Raw genomic sequence first — 20,211 nt, 5'->3', positions numbered from 1 at the left:
AACGGGGACATAAACACACCAACATCGGCGATGCTGCGAACATGCAAACACACACACACACACAGACACACACACACATACACACACACACGACTGTATGCAACGGGCTTCTTTCAGTTTCCGTCTACCAAACCCGCTCACAAGGCTTGTATTCATACATTCACACTCACACACAATGCATTCGTTTCTTCTAGTCTGGCTGTACAAAATAACTGCCCGTCGTGATATTTGGGTTTGCAGGGCAGGAAACATATTGTGAGAGAGAGAGAGAGAGAAAGAAAGAGAGAGCATAAGTGATGGTCTCTGTGTATGTGCATGTTTTTGGGGGGCGAGAGAGGTTAAGTCTGTTCTTGTGGTAAACAGACGATATTATTATTGTTATTTAGAGACGGTCATATTTTATTTTGCTAATTAAATACACGCACTATATATTCGTTCTTCACTTCAGCTTCATTTATTATTCTTAGTGTCTTTTGCCTGAGATCTTTCGTCACGCGTCCTGTGACCTCCTCAGTTACTCTCCGTCGCACGTGTCTCTTCTTCCTCCTCCTCATTATTGTACCGCCGAGGTCGACTTTGCCTTTCATCCTTTTGGGGGTCGATAAATTAAGTATTAGTGAAACGACTAGTTCCCTCTCCCCAAAATGTCAGGCTTTGTGCCTTTAGTAGAAAGGATTCTGGCAGAATCGTTAGCGCGCCGGGCGAAATGCTTAGTGGTAGTATTTCGTCTGTTTTCGCGTTCTGGGTTCAAATTCCACCGAGGTCGACTTTGCCTTTCATCCTTTCGGGGTCGATTAAATAAGTACCAGTTACGCACTGGGGTCGTTGTAATCGCCTAGCCCCTTCCCCAAAATTTCAGACTTTATGCCTATAGTAGAAAGGTTTATTATTATTTCTCTAATTTCTATTATATGTATATCCTCTCTTTAATGTGATAATGTCTCCCTTTCATCGATGTAATCCTCAACTGTTTTTGTATTTTTTGCTTTCATTTTTTTGTGTGTGTGTGTGTGTGTGTGCTGTAACTCGTCCTTCGATATTGTCCCTCATGTTTTGAGCCCTTGTGGCCAATAAAAGAAATCGTTCTGGCAGAATCGTTAGCATGTGCCGGGCAAAATGCTTAGCAGTATCTCATCCGTTATTACGTTTAATACTAGACTAGGGTCGTTGTAATCGGCTAGCCCCCCCCCTCCAAAAAAAATTTCGGGCCTTGTGCCTATAATAGAAAGGGTTATCTTTTCGGGGGTCGATAAATTAAGCACCAGTGAAACCCTGGAGTCGATGTAATTAACTAGTCCCCTCACCCCCAAATTTCAGGCTTTGTCCCTATAATAGAAAGGGTTATTATTATTGAGGCATATTATGAATCATAGGGATGACTGTCGTAAATTTCAAGTTGTAGCAGCTAGCTGTGGTAGTTGAGGTGGTCGGCGGTGATGGCAACACGTCTCTGGTGGTATTGATAAAACAGTAAAGTGCGGGTGATGGTGGTGCTGGTGGGGATGTCATCTTGAATATAAAAATACGCTTGGTGGTTGTGGCGGTGGTCCCTCCCTTTTGTCTGCCTCTATCTCTTTCTCCCATACTTTATACAGTGGTCGTCTGTTGGCAGTGATGTCTTCACACACACACACACACACACACACACACACACACACGTGTTGGTGATGTTTAATAGGCGTGGTGGTTTTGGTGTCGGCGTTGTTACAGATGTAGACATGCGCGCGCACATACATACATACATACATACATACATACATACAAGGTGATGGTAACCGTTGTCTCTCATACACATAAGTACATAGTGGCGGGCATTGTCAGTTCACACGCTCACACACACGCATACATGTATATACACACAGAGGTTCTCTCTCTTTCTCTCCCTCTCTGTCTCTCTCTCTCTCTCTCCTTCACACACACACACACACACACATACCTAATTGTGGTTTTAGCGTTATCGCTCTCACACACGCGCGCACCTTTTGGTCGTGGTGTTTGTCTCACGCCTACACACAGTTCATGGTGGTGTTGGCGATATCATGGCATTCTGTCTTGATGATGATAGCGACGATGATGGTGTTTGTAAGGATGGTGGTGTTGGCGGTGATGCTACTGGCGATGATGATGATAATGTTCATGATGATGATGATAGGGGTGGTTGCTATGGCATTGGTAGTTCTAGTGTCAAGTACAACGCTGCTTGACAGTGTCACGACAATTGAATTAATGGTGTCATCACTTACAAAAACACCCGTCGTGGTGATGGAGAGGCTGGGACCTGCTCCGCCCTTAATCCAGGCATGATGGTATATTACAAACATTATGATGATGATGGTGATGATGGCTATTGTTTATTATCCAACCCTAGGTCTGCTCTGAGCAAGCATATCAGGTATGACCGTACAGTCCCTTATTACAAGCATGTAAGGACAGCCATTGGGCAACCTGCGGCCTGTGGGACTTGACATACTCAATAGCATGCCTTACGAGAAACTACTACGAATTTATTTTTAGAAGTGTGGCCCACCTAATGATGAGACATGATCTCATGCAGCCCACATCTCAAAAAAGATGTAAGACTACTTGTCTAATGTGTCCTCCAGGTCTTATGTAAAACAGCAGCGTGAAATTTGAGAGGGCTTTGGCTGTTATTTCTACTGGGTCTAGCTATTGTGTAAAAACAAAAACAGTCCCTCTCATTGGGCTATACATACAAACAGGCACAGAGTTGGCAGTGTTGTAAGAAGTTTGTTTCCCAAACAACATGGTTCCTGGTTCAGTCCCACTGCATGGCACCTTGGGCAAGTGTCTTCTACTATAGCCTTGTGGATGGATGTGGAAGATGAAAATTGAAAGAAGCCCATTATATATATGAGAGGTTTTGGTATCCAGAAGACCCAAAATAGCAGGTAAGGCTATGGAAGGACTGTATTTAGACTCCCGGTTCGATAATAGTATGAGTGAGGAGTCTAATGCAGGTTATGTGTGAACATGTATATGTGAAATAAAATGGGACGACAAAGCCAAGGCAGCGTGAAGTTTCTAGGGACATTTATAAAGAGAAAGGTAGTCTTACAGCTGTTTCTGGGATATGAGGGATATCCCTTCATCAGAGACGATATGAGAGAGTTAAACAGAGGGAAATTGTAGAGTTCAATACAAGAAGTTATTTTGGAAAGGGAGAGAGATATAGGAAGTATAAAAGGGAATAAGAGAATAAAAATATATCCTGGATGTTACAGTTGTAGTTCATTATTCAAGGGAAGTGTTTTGTAGAATGGGTAGAAAGGCTTCTTGTCCATGGTATGTAAATTCTGATAGCAATTCATATTTTGTTATTACAAATGGATAGTGTAGAAACATTAATTCCGTGTGCTAGTTACCCCTACCTGTACTTTCTCAAAACTTCATTCACACTACAAGACCCATTTGAATGAACAGTACATGTTCTCTCTACAATTACGTGTGTGTGTGTACAACTGGATGGAAAAGACTTGTAACAATACTTGAGGGACTGGAATGATTTATCAGCTGTTGAAACATATAGCTACACTAACTGCTGCGCCAAAGAGACCTCACAGCTTTCACCATCTGAATTGATATCATTAACTCTTTTGCATTCAGATTTCTCTGTCAAATGTAATGCTTATTTATTCACATCGTTTTGAATTAATTATGCATTACGTTGTAGCTTTGAGATTTTGGTGACATGATTAATCTTTTATTCTTTTACTTGTTTCAGTCATTTGACTGCCGTCATGCTGGAGCCCCACCTTTAGTTGAACAAATCGACCCCAGGGCTTATTCTTTATAAGCCTAGTACTTATTTACTGAACCATTAAGTTACAGAGACGTAAACACACTAACATTGGTTGTCAAGCAATGGTGGGTGGAGTCAAACACAGACACACAAATACATACATACATAATATATGATGGGCTTCTTTCAATTTCCATCTACCAAATCCACTCATAAGGCTTGGTAGAAGACGCTTGTCCAAGGTACTACGCAGTGGGACTAAACCCGAAACTATGTGGTTAGGATGCAAGCTTCTTACAACACAGTGATTGTTAATTTTTTAGAATAATATTGCAGGGTAAGTGTGAGAGGCCAGACATGGCTGATTTGAAGATAAAACAGGGAATTTATATATGGCCAGTTTAGATGCTGAAGGGTTAACATTTAGCACTCCTGTTATTTAATTATTCTCAAAACCATATCTAAGATACAGAATAAAATATTTTCTCAAATTATGAAAATGTACCACTGGTGGTGCATATGGAAACTGTGTCAACTTTGCATTGAACCATCATTAAAAGATATTTCCCGGTTTAAGATGCAGGCATGGTTGTCTGCTTCCCAGCCACATGGTTCAGATTCAGTGAATTTAAAGTAAACCTGGTAATTGATATTTCATGTTACTTTATGTTCCAAATACCAGCTTAATAACAAGAAAGTTATTTTACTAAATTCTTCAATATTTTCAAAATTAATTGAAGCAGGGGCAGTGTATTTCAACAGAAATATGGTAACAAAAGGGTTAAACATAGCTAGACATGCATCACCACATTATTTACAATTGATAGATATTTGTCCTCATCTTGTTTGTTGTTAACACATTTTAGCTGATATACCCTCCAGCCTTCATCAGGTGTCTTGAGGAAATTTCAAACCTGGGTTCTCATTCCTTCGGTATTTTTCAATGTTAATAATAATAATATCGAAAAATACCTTAGGTTTGAAATTTTCCCAAGACACCTGATGAAGGCTGGAGGGCTGTTGTTGTTGGCACTCCGTCGCTTACGACGTCGAGGGTTCCAGTTGATCCGATCAACGGAACAGCCTGCTCGTGAAATTAACGTGCAAGGGGCTGAGCACTCCACAGACACGTGTACCCTTAATGTAGTTCTCGGGGATATTCAGCGTGACATAGTGTGACAAGGCTGACCCTTTCAATTACAGGCACAACAGAAACAGGAAGAAAGAGTGAGAGAATGTTGTGGTGAAAGAGTACAGCAGGGTTCGCCACCATCTCCTGCCGGAGCCTCGTGGGGCTTTAGGTGTTTTCGCTCATTAAACACTTACAACGCCCGGTCTGGGAATCGAAACCGCAATCCTATGACCACAAGTCCGCTGCCCTAACCACTGGGTCATTGTGCCTTCATGAAGGCTGGAAGGTATATCAGCTGAAACAAACAAGATGGGGACAAATATCCGTCAAATGTAAATAATGTACATTATTCCTCATCTCTTAAATATAGGACTGCACTGACCATTTTCTTCAGGGCCTGAAGATACTCCAACCCTGCCCAATTATTGACTCTCTGCAGAACTTGGGTAAGGCCCACAATGGAATATTGCTTTTAGATATGGAGTAATACTACTGCGGTTGCACAAGCAGACATCCATAGAATTTTGATGGAAGGTTTTAATTTAGATCACTGTAAAAACAGGAAGTTTGTATCATAGAAGGAAGAACAATCTCAAGTGGGCTGGTGCCATTAAGGTTGAAGACGGTGAGGTATTTTATGAAAGGAATATTTGGCTACATAGACGTTCCATCGCTGACTAATATGGCCCCTCTTTTAAAACCCTTTTCTTGACATATTTTTCAATTAATTTTGAAGTTAATGAAGAATTTAATAAGATAACTTTATCGTTATTAAATTGGTCTTCAGAACATAAATTAGCATGGAATTTTGAAAGGTTTTAATTTAGATCCCTTTGACCCTTTTGCTACCACCATATTTCTGTTGCAATTCACTATTTTTGCTTCAATTAATTTTGAAAATAATGAAGAAATTCTTCATTAGTAAAATAACGTTATCATTATTCAGAACATAAATTAACATGAAATCTTTGATGAGAAATTTTTATTTAGATCACTTTCAGCCCTTTGTTACCATATTTCTGATGAAATACACTGTTTCTGTTTCAACGGGGCCAAACAACAAAGACTGCACCAACATTTCCTACATTACACTCCAATAACACTAGTACCGCAACCACACGGCATACATACCACTATGACCAAAGTAATGCCACTGGATACACTACATCAACACTATATTGCCACTACACCACATACCACTACATCAACACTATATTGCCACTACACCACATATCACTACATCAACACTATATTGCCACTACACCACATACCACTACATCAACACTATATTGCCACTACACCACATACCACTACATTAACACTAGATTGCAACCACACCATACTGGGGTCAATGTAATCAACTAGCCCCCTCCCTCAAAATTTCGGGCTTGTGCCTATAGTAAAAAGGATTGTGTGTGTGTGTGTAAAATTTATGTATGTATAGATGCAGGATGGCTGTGCGATAAGAAGCTTGCTTCCCAACCAAATGGTTCCAGGTTCAGTCCCACTGCGTGGCACCTTAATTTCATGAGCAGACTCTTCTGTTGATCAGACCAACTGCAACTCTCATTGTCGTAACTGACAGAGTGCCAGTATTTTTTATTATTTTTTTTTTATAGATACATATTCTTTTATTCTTTTGATAGTTTCAGGCATTTGACTGCGGCCATTCTGGAGCTCCACCTTGAAGGATGTCAGTCAAACAAATCAACCCCAGGACATATTTTTGTAAACCTAGGACTTATTCTATCAGTCTTTTTTCCCAAACCGCTTAGTTACAGAGATGTAAGCACACCAACACCTGTTGTCAAGCAGTGATAGAAGGGACAGTCTCAGTTACAAAAACATATACACACAGATATATAAATTTATATAAATACAACAGGCTTCTTTCAGTTTCCACCTACCAGATCCACTCACAAGGCTTTGGCCTGCCTGAGGCTATAATAGAAGATACTTGCCCATGGTGCCACACAGTGGGACTGAACCTGGAAATCATGTAGTTGGGAAGCAAGTTTCTTACTACACAGCCACAAATGTATTGGGTTGTCCAGAAAGTTTGTGCCAATTTATAGTAGCTTACCTTTCAACTTATTTGCCATGAAACCACCTCAATTCCGGGAAGAGGGTATTTTCAAGTTAAAGGAAAGATGGAGACTCATTGTGCAACAAAATGGTTCATATTTGGTTGATTAAAAATGTAATGGCAAGTATTTATTGACCTTTTTCTTTCCTTTAGAAATCGGCACGAACTTTCCGGACAACCCAATATATATATCCTGTATGTGACAGACACACAGGTATGGCTATGTGATTAAGAACACTGCTTTGCAACCACTATGTGGTGGTTTCAGGTTTGACCCTGCCCTGAATTGCAGTATCTTGGGCAAATAATTTTTCCTATATCTCACAACTGATCAATGCCTAATAATTGAAATTTGGTGCACATGGTTTTGCACTGATTCCGACAGTGGTGGTGGTGGTGGTGTTTATCTCCCATGATTCAGTGATTCAACATTTACAGGACAGTGGAATACAGTACCTTACTTGAAGACAAGTTTGAGTTGGCATCAGAAAAGCCATCCAGACATAGAAATCTGACTGCTTTGACAAGTCTCATCCAACACATGCCAGCATAAACAGAACAAGAGACTGGAACCTGGTACAGCTCCTTGGTTTACCAGTTTTCAGTGAAACCATCCAATCCATGCCAGCATGGAAAATGGAAATATCCAATCCATGCCAGCATGGAAAATGGAAATATCCAATCCATGCCAGCATGGAAAATGGACATTAACTGATGATTGATGATGTAATGCTGTTAATGGTAAACTTGCAAATGCCAAAATCTTAGGAATTCTGGAATGAAAGTTGGCTGATGAACTGGGTTTATCTACATTTGTATTTTATCCTTTCTGTTAGTTCTTGTACTTATCCATCCATCCAACCATTTTCTCCGCCCTCTATTGTTAGGAGGGCTGTGGGGGTAATCTTCAGGCACTACTCCATAGGGTCCTGACAGAAGCGACCCGTCATTAGACTAACCAGTTGAATTCCCAAATGTATAATTTTTTTTTGTTATTGAAACTGGAACACTATATATGTGTGTGTGTGTATGTGTGTATAGGAAGGGCATCCAGCTGTAAAAATCCTGCCCAAACTATTAAGTCTGGTGCAGGTTTCTGCATGACCAGCTTGGAAGGCAGATGTTACATGATGATGATGATGATATATTTAGACGTGGCTGTGTGGTAAGAAGCTTGCTTTCCAACCACATGGTTCCAGGTACAGTCCCATTGCATGGCACCTTGGACAAGTGTCTTCTACTATAGCCTCAGGCCGACCAAAGCCTTGTGAGTGGATTTGGTAGCCGGAAAATGAAAGAAGCCTGTCGTATATGTATATATATATATATATATATACACACACATGTACATATGCGTTTGTGTTTGATCCCCTCCATCGCTTGACAGCCAATGTTGGTGTGTTTGCGTTCCCGTCACTTAGCGGTTCGGCAAAAGAGACCAATAGAATAAGTACCAGGCTTACAAAGAATAAGTCCTGAGGTCGACTTGTTCGACTAAAGGTGGTGCTCTAGCATGGCCACGGTCAAATGGCTGAAACAAGTAAAAGAATTAAACCATACTCGATGACTGGTCACCGCGCCAGTGGACCACTAACAGCACTGTCGAGCATGTTCATTGCCAGAGCAGCTGTCTGGCTTCCATGCTAGTGGCCCATAAATAGCACCATTTGAGCGTAATCGTTACCAGCATTGCCTTCTAGCACTTGTGCTGGTGGCACGTTAGAAAATCATTCTGGTGAGGTTGTTGCCAGTGCCGCTGGACTGGCTCCTGTGCAGGTGGCACGTAAAATACAGTAAAATACACCATTTTGAGCGTGGCCGTTGCCAGTACCTCCTGACTGGTCCTCATGCCGGTGGCACGTAAAAGCACCCACTACACTCTCGGAGTGGTTGGTGTTAGGAAGTGCACCCAGCTGTAGAAACTGCTAGATCAGATTGGAGCCTGGTGCAGCCATCTGGTTCACCAGTCCTCAGTCAAATCGTCCAACCCATGCTAGCATGGAAAGCGAACGTTAAATGATGATGATATATATACATATTTATACATCCACATGATTCTCTGAATCCATATGTTGCACTACTCTTTGTGTGTATGTATGTGTGTGTGTTTATATATATATATATTTATATATATATTTATATATATATATATATATATATATATATATATATATATATATATATATTTATTTATTCATTCATACATACATACATCACACATACATAGTGGAAGCTACTTATTGTAAGCACTTTGGGACGAAGCCTTTTCAATAGAATTGTTGGCTAATAGACATTAAGCAAATAAAGAGTTTATATCTCTGCTAATTTTGATTGCAGTAATTGATTAATGCCATTAGCTGTGAATATGATAAGCAAGCCATTCTATGTCTGTGTGTGTGTCACATATATTTATATCATCATCATCACCATTTAACGTCGGTTTTCTATGCTGGCATGGGTTGGACAGTTTGACCAGAGGTGAGCAGCTGCACCATGTCTGATTTATCTTGGTTTCTATGGCTGGATGCCTATCCTAGAACCAGCCACTTTATGGAGTGTGCTGGGTACTTTTTACATTCCACTGGCACAGATGCATTTTATGTGGCACCAGCACCTGCAAAAGAACAAACCTGTATGCATGGGTGACTGATTTTATATAGATATATATATACGTGTGTGTGCCTGTCCCCCTTCATTGCTTACGACTGGTGTTAGCCTGTTTAATACATGTGACTTAGCAGTATGGCGGATGAGACCGATAGAATACATTCCAGCCTTCAACTAAAGAAATATTCAGGTCAAGCGATTTGACTAAAAAGAAAACCACTGCAAGATGATGCTCCAGTATGGTCCATAGCCTAACGACTGAATGGGTCAGACAGAAGATAAAGATACATGCATGCGCACACACACACACACACACACATACTCATATATGCGTATATACATGACATTGCATAAAAGGTATGTGTTAACGTACATTGCTATATAGATGTGTGTCAGCGGAATGAATAAGCATGTGTGTATAATGTGTATATATGCGTCATTAGGACAAACATTTGTTTAATATATTTGTGTGTGTGTTTGTATAACATTGCAACTAATAGATATGTTTGTGTATAAATTATAGAATTTATAAGTGTATGCATATATTTATACACATACACACACGCGTGTATTTATCATGTGCTTCCACGCGCTGTGGTCTATAAATGGCCACACCCTGTTCTGTCACATTATATTTCTAGTCACGTCTCAGTTTTCGTACCGCTGACCCTCCCCGGGGAAGATGTAGAGGGTGGGTGTGGCGGTGGTGGTGGTGTGATGTGATGTTTGCTGCCGTACAACTCACTTCTCACTATCTTGATCTACATGGGGGGGGGGGGTAGGCCTGCGTGGGACGGTGTCAGGCTTCCGAAATTGAGCTGCTTTTCAGACAATACACATGCACACACACACATATATTATAAACATACATATATTATGAGTTTAAAGGGGTATATTATTCTAGCGGATTACTGTGTTTCCTCTGTGTTTCAGATGCCGGTTGACCACAACGGTCCTTTCGTAATCCTCGAGTTAACAATAAGTTGCTAGGGTCTGGTAACTATTCTTGCTTGGTAAACCCGACTGAATAGGACAGTCAGATTTACCAAGCGTGTATATATATATATAATCGTCAGTAGTTCATATATCCAAAAAGGAAGTACGCTCTAAAGTAGGGTTTCTCAACCAATTTTTCTCTATGGACCCCTTTGATTACGATTTTATTCTGGAGGACCCCCATAGCCATTCGGTGTTTAAAACCTTGTTTTATAGAAACTTCTTTTAAAATTCTTATTCTGTTTTTCACACAACGTTCAACAAAAAAAACTTTGTGGCAATAAAATACCAATTTAAAGCAAAATTTTTTTCAGGGGCCCTTAAAATACTATTGCGGACCCCCAATTTACTATTTTGTTACAAAGACCCCCGCCCACCCAAATCTTATAGGCACCTTGGTTGAGAAAAGCATTAGAGCAGTAATATATTTTACATACACACACACATATACATACGTGTGTGTGTGTATATATATTTGTATGGATACACATCACACGCATATACTGCCTGTCTGTATCTCTCTTTCTGTCTCCATATTGCTTTCAGCAGCCAGAATTCAGAACTTACGGATAGTGTTAGAGGGACCATGTGTGTGAGTTGACTACATATACCATAACCGGCTGTGGTCGGTGACAATTGAGGAGACAGACTAACAGACATGTGTAAAAGGGCGGCGGTGGGGGCATATGGTGCCGCTATGTGGGCGATGGGTGTGGTATGGTTAGGTTACAAACATGACTGTAAAGCCCTCCCCTCTTCCTGTGGGTCCGTTGGTGGTGAAAATAAAAGAGTACAGATATGGCTTTACCTCCACAAGTCTGCCCTCCTCATACCTCAACTTTGTTCTCATAACTTTTCAGGAAAATGGATATTTTTTTAGTGAAATTCTCTACGAATTACCATGTAGACGTTGAAGATTACGATTTATATCGGAATTTGTCATGAAACAAAAACTTTTCCTGAGAAGAGGGAGATGGGGAGAGGAGTTTCAGACAATTCACATTTGTCGAAATTTTCCTGAAAGTTTCCTAACTTTCAAGAAAATTGGTATTTTTTAACGAAATTTTCAGACGTTGCTGTGTTAAGGAATCTTTCTTTCCAACCACTTGATTCCGGGTTCAGTCTTACTGCATGGCACCTTGAGCAAGTATCTTCTATTGCAGCAAGTATCTTCTATTGCAGCCTCGGGCGACTAAATACTTGTGAATAGATTTGGTAGACGGAAAGGTAATTTTTCAGATTAACACCCGCACGATCTTCACTAGGGTGTTAGGGTCAGGTTTAGGGTTACGGTTAGGGTTTTAGGGTTAGGGAATTACGTCCCTAACCCTAACACCCTAGTGAATGAAGATCGTGCGGGTGTTGTTAATCTGAAAAATTACCGACGGAAACTGAAAAAAGCCTGTGTGTGGTTGTGCGCGCGCGATGTTTTTGTCTGTTTTGTTCCCCCACCACTTCTTGATAAACAGTGTTGGTGTGTTTGCGTCCACGTAACTTACCGGTTCGACAAGGAAACCGATAGTATAAATACCAAGCTTATAAAATAATAATTATTGGAGTCGATTCATTCGACTAAAATACTTCAAGACCTCAGTCTAATGACTGAAGCATGTAAAAGATAAATGATATAGCCATTTGATATGAAAATATGTAACACTCAATATTGTCGTGTAGAAATAACTTGTACGCAACTATTTGTCTGTAGGTTTACATGTATGTCTGTCTGTGTGTGTACGTATGTATATACAGCATACGTAATGCCGTGTATGTACATACTTTTAGTATATATGTGTGTGTGTATGTCTTGGGCCTAAATGTTACAATTATACTCCCTTTTCTTAAAAACAGGGCCCCAGTAACCACATATTTATATGAAAGAGAGAAAGAGAATATTCTTTTTATTTTTAGTATTTAATAAAGTAATTATGCTAACAATGAATAGCCATTATCGCCTCAGATGCCCGAAAATACTTCAGTTTTATTTTCTTCATTTCCCCTATTATACTTTTCTAAACCACCATCACCCCCTTCTTTTTTTTTTTTTTTTTTTTGCTTTTTCTTTGGCCTATTTACTTATTTACACTTGTCAAAAAAAAAAACAAGGCAAGTTTTGAGTGTGGGAAGAAGAACAGCGGCCATCAAATAATATTCCAGCTGCTCGCTGACCCACAATTAAAAGCAGCAGCACAAACAAGTGCCAGGCCAATTTGCTGCTACAAGACTCGACGAAAATAGAGGCCATTTCCTTAATCTGTCGCTTAAAAACCTTCCATCTTTTGACCTCGAGCCAACGAGAGAGAGGCTACTTGACCCTGCTAGAAATAGCAGACAAATTTACCTTCAATTAGCCTACTATCTTACATGTGTGTTTGCGTGAACATATAGCGCGCGCGCGTACACACACACGCACACACGCATAGGTTTAGGTGTATATTCTGTATCGTTTACATGTTTTTCAGTCATTAGACTGCTGCCATACTGAGGAACATTGAAAAGATTTTAAGTGGAATGAATTGACCCCAGTACACGTTTTTTTTTTTTCTTCTAAGTCTCTTTTGCTGAATCGTTCAGTTACAGGGACACAAAGGTACACACACACACACAGCGTGCTTCTTTCAGTTCCTGCCTACCACACCACTCTTATGAGTGGATTTGGCCGAACTGAGGTTATAGTAGAAGTGACATTCCGTGGGACTGAACCCAGAGCCATGTGGTTGGGAAGCAAACTTTGTACAACGTTCCTGAACCCACCTATATATATATATATATATATATATATGTGTATGTATGTATGTATATATATATGTGTATGTATGTATGTATATATATATGTGTATGTATGTATGTATATATATATGTGTATGTATGTATGTATATATATATGTGTATGTATGTATATATATATGTGTATGTATGTATATATATATGTGTATGTATATATGTGTATGTATGTATGTATACATATGTATGTATGTATATATGTGTATGTATGTATATATGTGTATGTATGTATGTATATATGTGTATGTATGTATGTGTATGTATGTATGCATATGTGTATGTATGTATGTGTATGTATGTATGCATATGTGTATGTATGTATGCATATGTGTATGTATGTATGCATATGTGTATGTATGTATGCATATATGTATGCATATGTGTATGTATGTATGCATATATGTATGTATGTATGCATATATGTATGCATATATGTATGCATATATGTATGTATATATGTATGTATATATGTATATGTATGTATGTATATGCACACGCATGCGTGCATACTTTATATATTTGATACGAAGGAAGGGCTAGATGCTAGCTTGACTTGGTAAGAAGTAGCAGCCAAGTCTCCTTTGAGTCATCCTACTGTTTCATGTATGCGTGTTCCTATGCAGGAATGTTTCTGATCCAAGGTCAGCTTGGATTGGGCTTAACCCAGACCTAAACAACATGCAACAAGTGTTTGCCCTGAGAGTGTTGATGAAACCCCTTTTTGATTTAATATCAAATATAGTGTTTGTTTAGCTCAGTGGTTCTCAACCGGGTTCCATATAAGGTTTTTTTGTTAAAATTTATCAGCAATAGAATATACAAGACACAAAATGTTCTAATTTTTTTTTGCTTACCAACCACATGGTTCTGGGTTCATTCTCACTGTGTGGCACCTTGGGCAAGTGTCTTCTACTATAGCCCCAGGTCGACCAAATCCTTGTGAGTGGATTTGGTAGACGGAAACTGAAAGAAGCCTGTCGTATATATATATATATATGTATGTATGTGTGTGTATATGTTTGTGTGTCTGTTTGTCCCCCCAACATTGCTTGACAACCGACAAGAGACTGATAGAATAAGTACCAGGCTTCCAAAGAATAAGTCCTGGGGTCGATTTGCTCAATTAAAGGTGGTGCTCCAGCATGGCCGCAGTCAAATGACTGAAACAAGTAAAAAAAAAAAAGGAGAGAGTGTTGTTTAGTCCCAGGTCATCCATGATCTGGCAGGCTTATCATCAAAGATATTCTAGAAGTGACCATTCTATCTTTACTCTGACATTGTGCATCTAGGACTACATTATTGGACTTGTCTTTCCATGTTGTTTAGCTTGAAGTCAGTTTGATCCAACAGATCTATGATCATAGATGTTCCAGAAGTGACCATCCTGTCTTTAACTCTGACATTGTGCATCTAGGGCTATATTACCTAATGTGTCCTTTGTTATTTAACCCCCAGATCAGCCTTGATCTGACTAACCTATGATCAAAGTTGTTCCAGAAGTGACCATCTTGACCTTAACTTTGACATTGTGCATCTAGGACTACATTATCTAATGTGCCTTTTTTGTTTATCCCCCAGGTCAGTCCTACAAAGCTGTCCTTTAGACCAAAGTATTTTCAAAGTGACCAACCTTTTATTCCGGCTTAGTGCATCTAGGACTACATTGTTTAATGTCTTTGTTGTCAATGGTCAGCCATGATCCAGCAGACACATGATGTAATGTATTCCAGAAATGACCATGCTGTTTTTATTTATAGTATATCTTGGAGCTAGGTCACAGCTGCTCCAGTGATGACCATCCTGTCTGTTATCTAGAGTACTCATAGGACTACATTCTTATGTACCATTATTGTTTACGCCCAAACAGCTCTGATTTCACTTACATACAGTTCACAGAAGTTGCATCCTGTCTTTTATATAGACATAGTGTATCTAGGACTATCTTGTTTTACAAACCCTTACTGTTTTGTCCCTCACAGCCTTAATTTTGCTAACATATAGTTCACAGATGTTCCAGGCATGTCCATCCTGTCTTATATTTAGACACAATGTACCTAGGACTACATTATTTTATGTATCCTTATTATTTTGTCCTGGATCAGCTCTATTTAGCAGACATCTCTTTTACTCTTTTACTTGTTTGTCATTTGACTGCGGCCATGCTGGAGCACCGCCTTTAGTCGAGCAAATCGACCCCAGGACTTATTCTTTGGAAGCTTAGTACTTATTCTATCGATCTCTTTTGCCGAACCACTAAGTTACGGGGACGTAAAGACACCAGCATCGGTTGTCAAGCGATGTTGGGGGGGACAAACACAGACACACATACATATATATATACATATATACGACGGGCTTCTTTCAGTTTCCATCTACCAAATCCACTCACAAGGCTTTGGTCGGCCCGAGGCTATAGTAGAAGACACTTGCCCAAGGTGCCATGCAGTGGGACTGAACCCAGAACCATGTGGTTGGGAAGCAAGCTACTTACCACACAGCCACACCCGGATCATGTTTCAGCCATAACAGTCCCATCTTTTATTTAGACAAAGTGTAGCCTTGTTGTTTAGTCCCAGCTCAGCAATGACCATTCTGTAATGTACTCATTTTCCTTGCTTAATCCGAGGTCCTATAAGCCCTGTAAAAGAACTTGGAGGGTTGAGCCTTCAACCACGCCTTCCGCAATACCCTTAAAGCCAGGTGCTTTTCAGCACCCGCTCATAATATGTATATGGTGCGAAACTGAGTAATACCATTTGGTTGATAACTGATGAAGAGTTAGGGGCCTTCTGTGTGTCTCTCTCATCTGGTTGTACACTCAGTGTACGTTATGTTGTTTGGCGTTAGGAAGGGCATCCATTGCTAGATCAGATTTAGCCTGGTGCAGCCTTCTGGCTCACCAGTCCTCAGTCAAGCCGTCCAACCCATACCAGCACGGAAAGCGAACATTAAACGGCAATGATGATGATACACACACACACACACACAAGGGTGTGCTGAAAAGTGCCTGTTTTGGGGGTAAAAGAAAGTTCAGGAGGATCAGTTAATTATGATGTTATTCAACATATTCCCCTCTCGAATTCATACACTTATAGCAGTGGTTACTTCGGTAATTTTGAGAACTTGGAAGGTTGGCCTCCAGCCAGGCCTTTTGCAATACCCATAAAGCTAGGAACTTTTCAGCACCCGCCTCGTATTCAAGACAATAGTATGATTTCAGGTGCATTTGGCTGCTATTTCTAGCAGGTCGAATGACCGCATGTGGTATATCTGGAGCTGCGTATTGATTTGTAGATCGAACGTGAAACTATTGATGGAGATAATCGTCAGAAGTGGCGTGAGACTGACATGACAACATCAACAAATCCATATCACCATAAACAATGTATGTTGTTTGTATTGTACAACAGTTCAGCTAACTGGCAACTCCGTTGGTCACGACAATAAGGGTTCCCGTTTATCAGATGAACGAAACAGCCTGCTCGTGAAATCAATGTGCAAGTGGCTGAGCACTCCACAGACACATGTACCCTTAATGTAGTTCTCAGGGCGATTCAGCATAACACAGAATGTGATAAGGCTGACTCATTGAATTACAGGTACGACTCGTTTTTGCCAGCTGATTGGTCTGGAGAAACATGCAATAAAGTATCTTGCTCAAGGATACAACTTGCCGCCAGGAGACAAACTCACATCTTTGCGATCCTGAGCCGAATACCCTAACCTCCAAGCCACGCGCCTTCACAACAATGGATCAGCTATATGGTATATTCAACCACATACATTATACTGTTTTATACGGCTGTGGGGTAAAAAGCTTGCTTCCAGCCATATTCACTTGGACTCACTCCCACTACATTGCACCTCGGGCAAGTTTCTTCTACTGTAGCTCCGGATAACCAAAACCTCGTGAGTGGATTTGGTAGACGGAATCTGAAAGAAGTCTGTTATGTGTTTATGTTTGTCCCCACCACTTGAGGACCGGTGTTGGTTAATTTACATCCCTGTACCTCAGCCTTTTGACAAAAAGTGACCGATAGAATAAGTACTGAGGGTCAATTCATTCGACTAAAAACCTCTCTAGGCAGTGCCCCAGAATGGCCGCAGTCCAGTGAATGAAATAAGTCTACTTCCCAACCACATGATTCCAGGTTCAGTCCCACTGCGTGGCACCTTGGCCAAGTGTCTGTCTTCTACTATAGCCTCTGGCCGACCAAAGCATTGTGAGCTGATTTGGTAGACGGAAACTGAAAGAAGCCTGTCGTATATATGTATGTATGTATATATATATATATTGTATGTGTGCGTGTCTTTGTGTCTGTTTATCCCCTACTACCGTTGTTGGTGTGTTTACGTCCCTGTAACTTAGCGGTTCGGCATAAGGTGTCCGACAGAATAAATACCAGACTTAAAAAAGGAAATAAATACTAGGGTCGATTAATCCGACTAAAAAATTCTTGCATGGCTGCAGTCTAATGAGTGAAACAAGTAAAAGATAAAAGATATCGCGTGCGCATCCATATTATATCACAGACTCGTCTCATACGCATACATCACATATAAAGCACACACACACACACATCCAATCGCACACATTGCAGCATACACACACACATGCACACTTCTTTCTCGCCCCTAACATACTCACGCATTAACATTGCGTTACATACATAAACATTACAATACATACACACTAACATGTAAACATTGACTCAAACACACACACACACACACACACACACACGTACGCTTCCCTCCAAAAAAAAAGAATACATTCCAACATTCCATCTCTATTGGGCTCAACAGACGTTTTCCTCCCCTTCTCTGCTTCTCTTCCCCCCCTCTTTTATTCGTTAATCTTCTTTTTTACCTCTTCTCTTAACTCCCTTCTCACTCAGTATCTTTCTTGTCTGTTGGGTTTCTCCCCCTCTCCCTTTCCTTATCTTTTTCCCTCTTTCCAACCCCCTTTTTTTTTCCACTCTCTCTTTCCTCCCGCCTTAACGATACCTCATCCTACTTCCTTCTCTTCGCATCGTCATCTTATCTTCATTACACCTGTCTCTATTTCCTTACCTCTGCCTACGCCTCTTTGCAACATGTATACACATACACACAAGCAGTCTCTCTCTCTCTCCTCCGCATCTTTCCCTTGTCTTCTGACACTTTCTCTTTGCCTCCCCTTCATTATCCCTCCATCTCTTTTCACGTCCCTTTTGTTTTCTTATACTTTATCTTTATTTCCCTTTTTACTTCTCTGTTTACATCTTACTTTCCTCCTCCCATCACTCACTCTTTCTCTCTATGTTTTAGTCATCGCTTCTTCCTCCTTGTATTTCTGTTGCAGTCATTACCTCTTACTATCTCTGTGCTACTTCGATTCATTCTCTATCTCCCTCTACCTCTCTGCACCTTTTTTACTCACCCCCTCACTTTCTATTTTCGCTTTTACTCTCTCTCTGCTCTTCCCACCCACCCTCCGCTTTCTCACAACTTCTCCTTACTGTCTACACCACCCCACTTCTTCATCTCACACCCTTCCTCTCTTGCACAACAACTTCCTTATCTTGTCATCTCTCACCGCCACTTTCTCTGTGCCGTCTTCAAGTGTTTCTTTCATTCATCCCGGGCCTCTGGTGACTCCCTCTGTCTGATCTGATCGACGTCAGGTTACAGCTATGTTGTTTAACCCCGGGTCTGTCCTGATCGAACCAACTTATCAAAGACGTTCCACAGTGACCACTATCACCTTTCTTTAAATCTTTTTATACTCATATATTTCAATCAAAATATATTCTAAGACCACATAATCCAGCCAGTGTGCCCTGACTTGTTTAATGTGGTCTGTTCTGTTGATACGAGAGAGATTTAGCTGTTATTTCATTAACTTTGAGATTGCTCTCTCTTAACTCGTTCGGGTAGACTTATGCTGAAAAGCATTCCAGCCAGCCGTGATCATCCCTCCTTTTTCTATAGGTTGGGAATTCCGGGGAGAACCATTTAAATGTCCTAATATAATACGTGTGTGTGTGTGTTAAAGAAGGTATTTTAGGGAGATTTGGTTGCTATTTTTTTTAGCAGGTCGAGCGACCACGAAGAGGCTGTCAGGGCTGTGTGTGTGTGTGTGTGTGTCCAATGGGTAGGGTTAATTGTGTTGCGTGGTATGTGGCACTTGTTTACTGGTGATAGATGAACAGTGGGGTGGCATGAGCAATTTAATGCTGTATATATGCATGTATGTATGTGTATAGTGTGTTTTAGAATGGAAAGAGAGGGTGTGATGGGGGAAGTATGGTTCGTGTGTGTAAAATATATATAATACACACACACATACGTATATGATGCTGCGTGTGTATATTGGGAATGTATGTATATGTGTGAGCTATTTGTCCTAGTGATGGTTGTTAGTATGTTGTGAGCATAACTGAAGAATGCAGCTTGATGGGAGAGGAAAGGGATAAGTAAGAGAACGTTACAGAGATGATGATGGTGCAGGTGGAGACGATGGCGGTGGTAGAGACGGTGATAGTAGTAAAAGGCTGACTAGGAAAGAGTGGGGGAGTTGTTAGTAGTAATAGTAGTGGTCAAAACACTGTATGACGGGAGACTTGACGTGGTGGAGGTTGTGGTGTTGATTTATCTAAATAAACTGGGTTGTGGCGGTTCCATTGGTGATCTAAACATCACCTCAGACATCGTCGTCATCACCCATCTACTACTATCACGTCCATCATTCATACACATGGCCAGAAATTCACATAGCTTATGTATATATGTATATATATATATATATATATACACACACACACACATATATATATATATATATATATATATATATATATATATATA

The 20,211-nt window shown here is 40.4% G+C and overlaps 2 protein-coding genes across 2 annotated transcripts in view; both read left to right on the top strand.

Moving 5' to 3' along the window:
- Positions 1-15,061, top strand: part of LOC106875786 (platelet binding protein GspB-like) — a 106,537-nt gene extending 91,476 nt beyond the window's left edge. Inside the window, exon 3 of the mRNA XM_014924092.2 lies at positions 14,941-15,061. Within this exon, the coding sequence (XP_014779578.1) occupies positions 14,941-15,061 (121 nt within the window). The remainder of the gene's footprint in view (positions 1-14,940) is intronic.
- The window catches only part of LOC106870586 (acyl-protein thioesterase 1), a 304,640-nt gene that overhangs the window by 4,023 nt on the left and 280,406 nt on the right, over positions 1-20,211 (top strand). The window lies entirely within an intron of this gene.

The sequence above is a fragment of the Octopus bimaculoides genome, chromosome 28 (genome assembly GCF_001194135.2).
Source record: "Octopus bimaculoides isolate UCB-OBI-ISO-001 chromosome 28, ASM119413v2, whole genome shotgun sequence".
Classification (NCBI taxonomy): domain Eukaryota; kingdom Metazoa; phylum Mollusca; class Cephalopoda; order Octopoda; family Octopodidae; genus Octopus; species Octopus bimaculoides.
The sequence above is the reverse complement of the archived record's forward strand: the minus strand, read 5'-3'. Positions and strand labels throughout refer to the sequence as shown.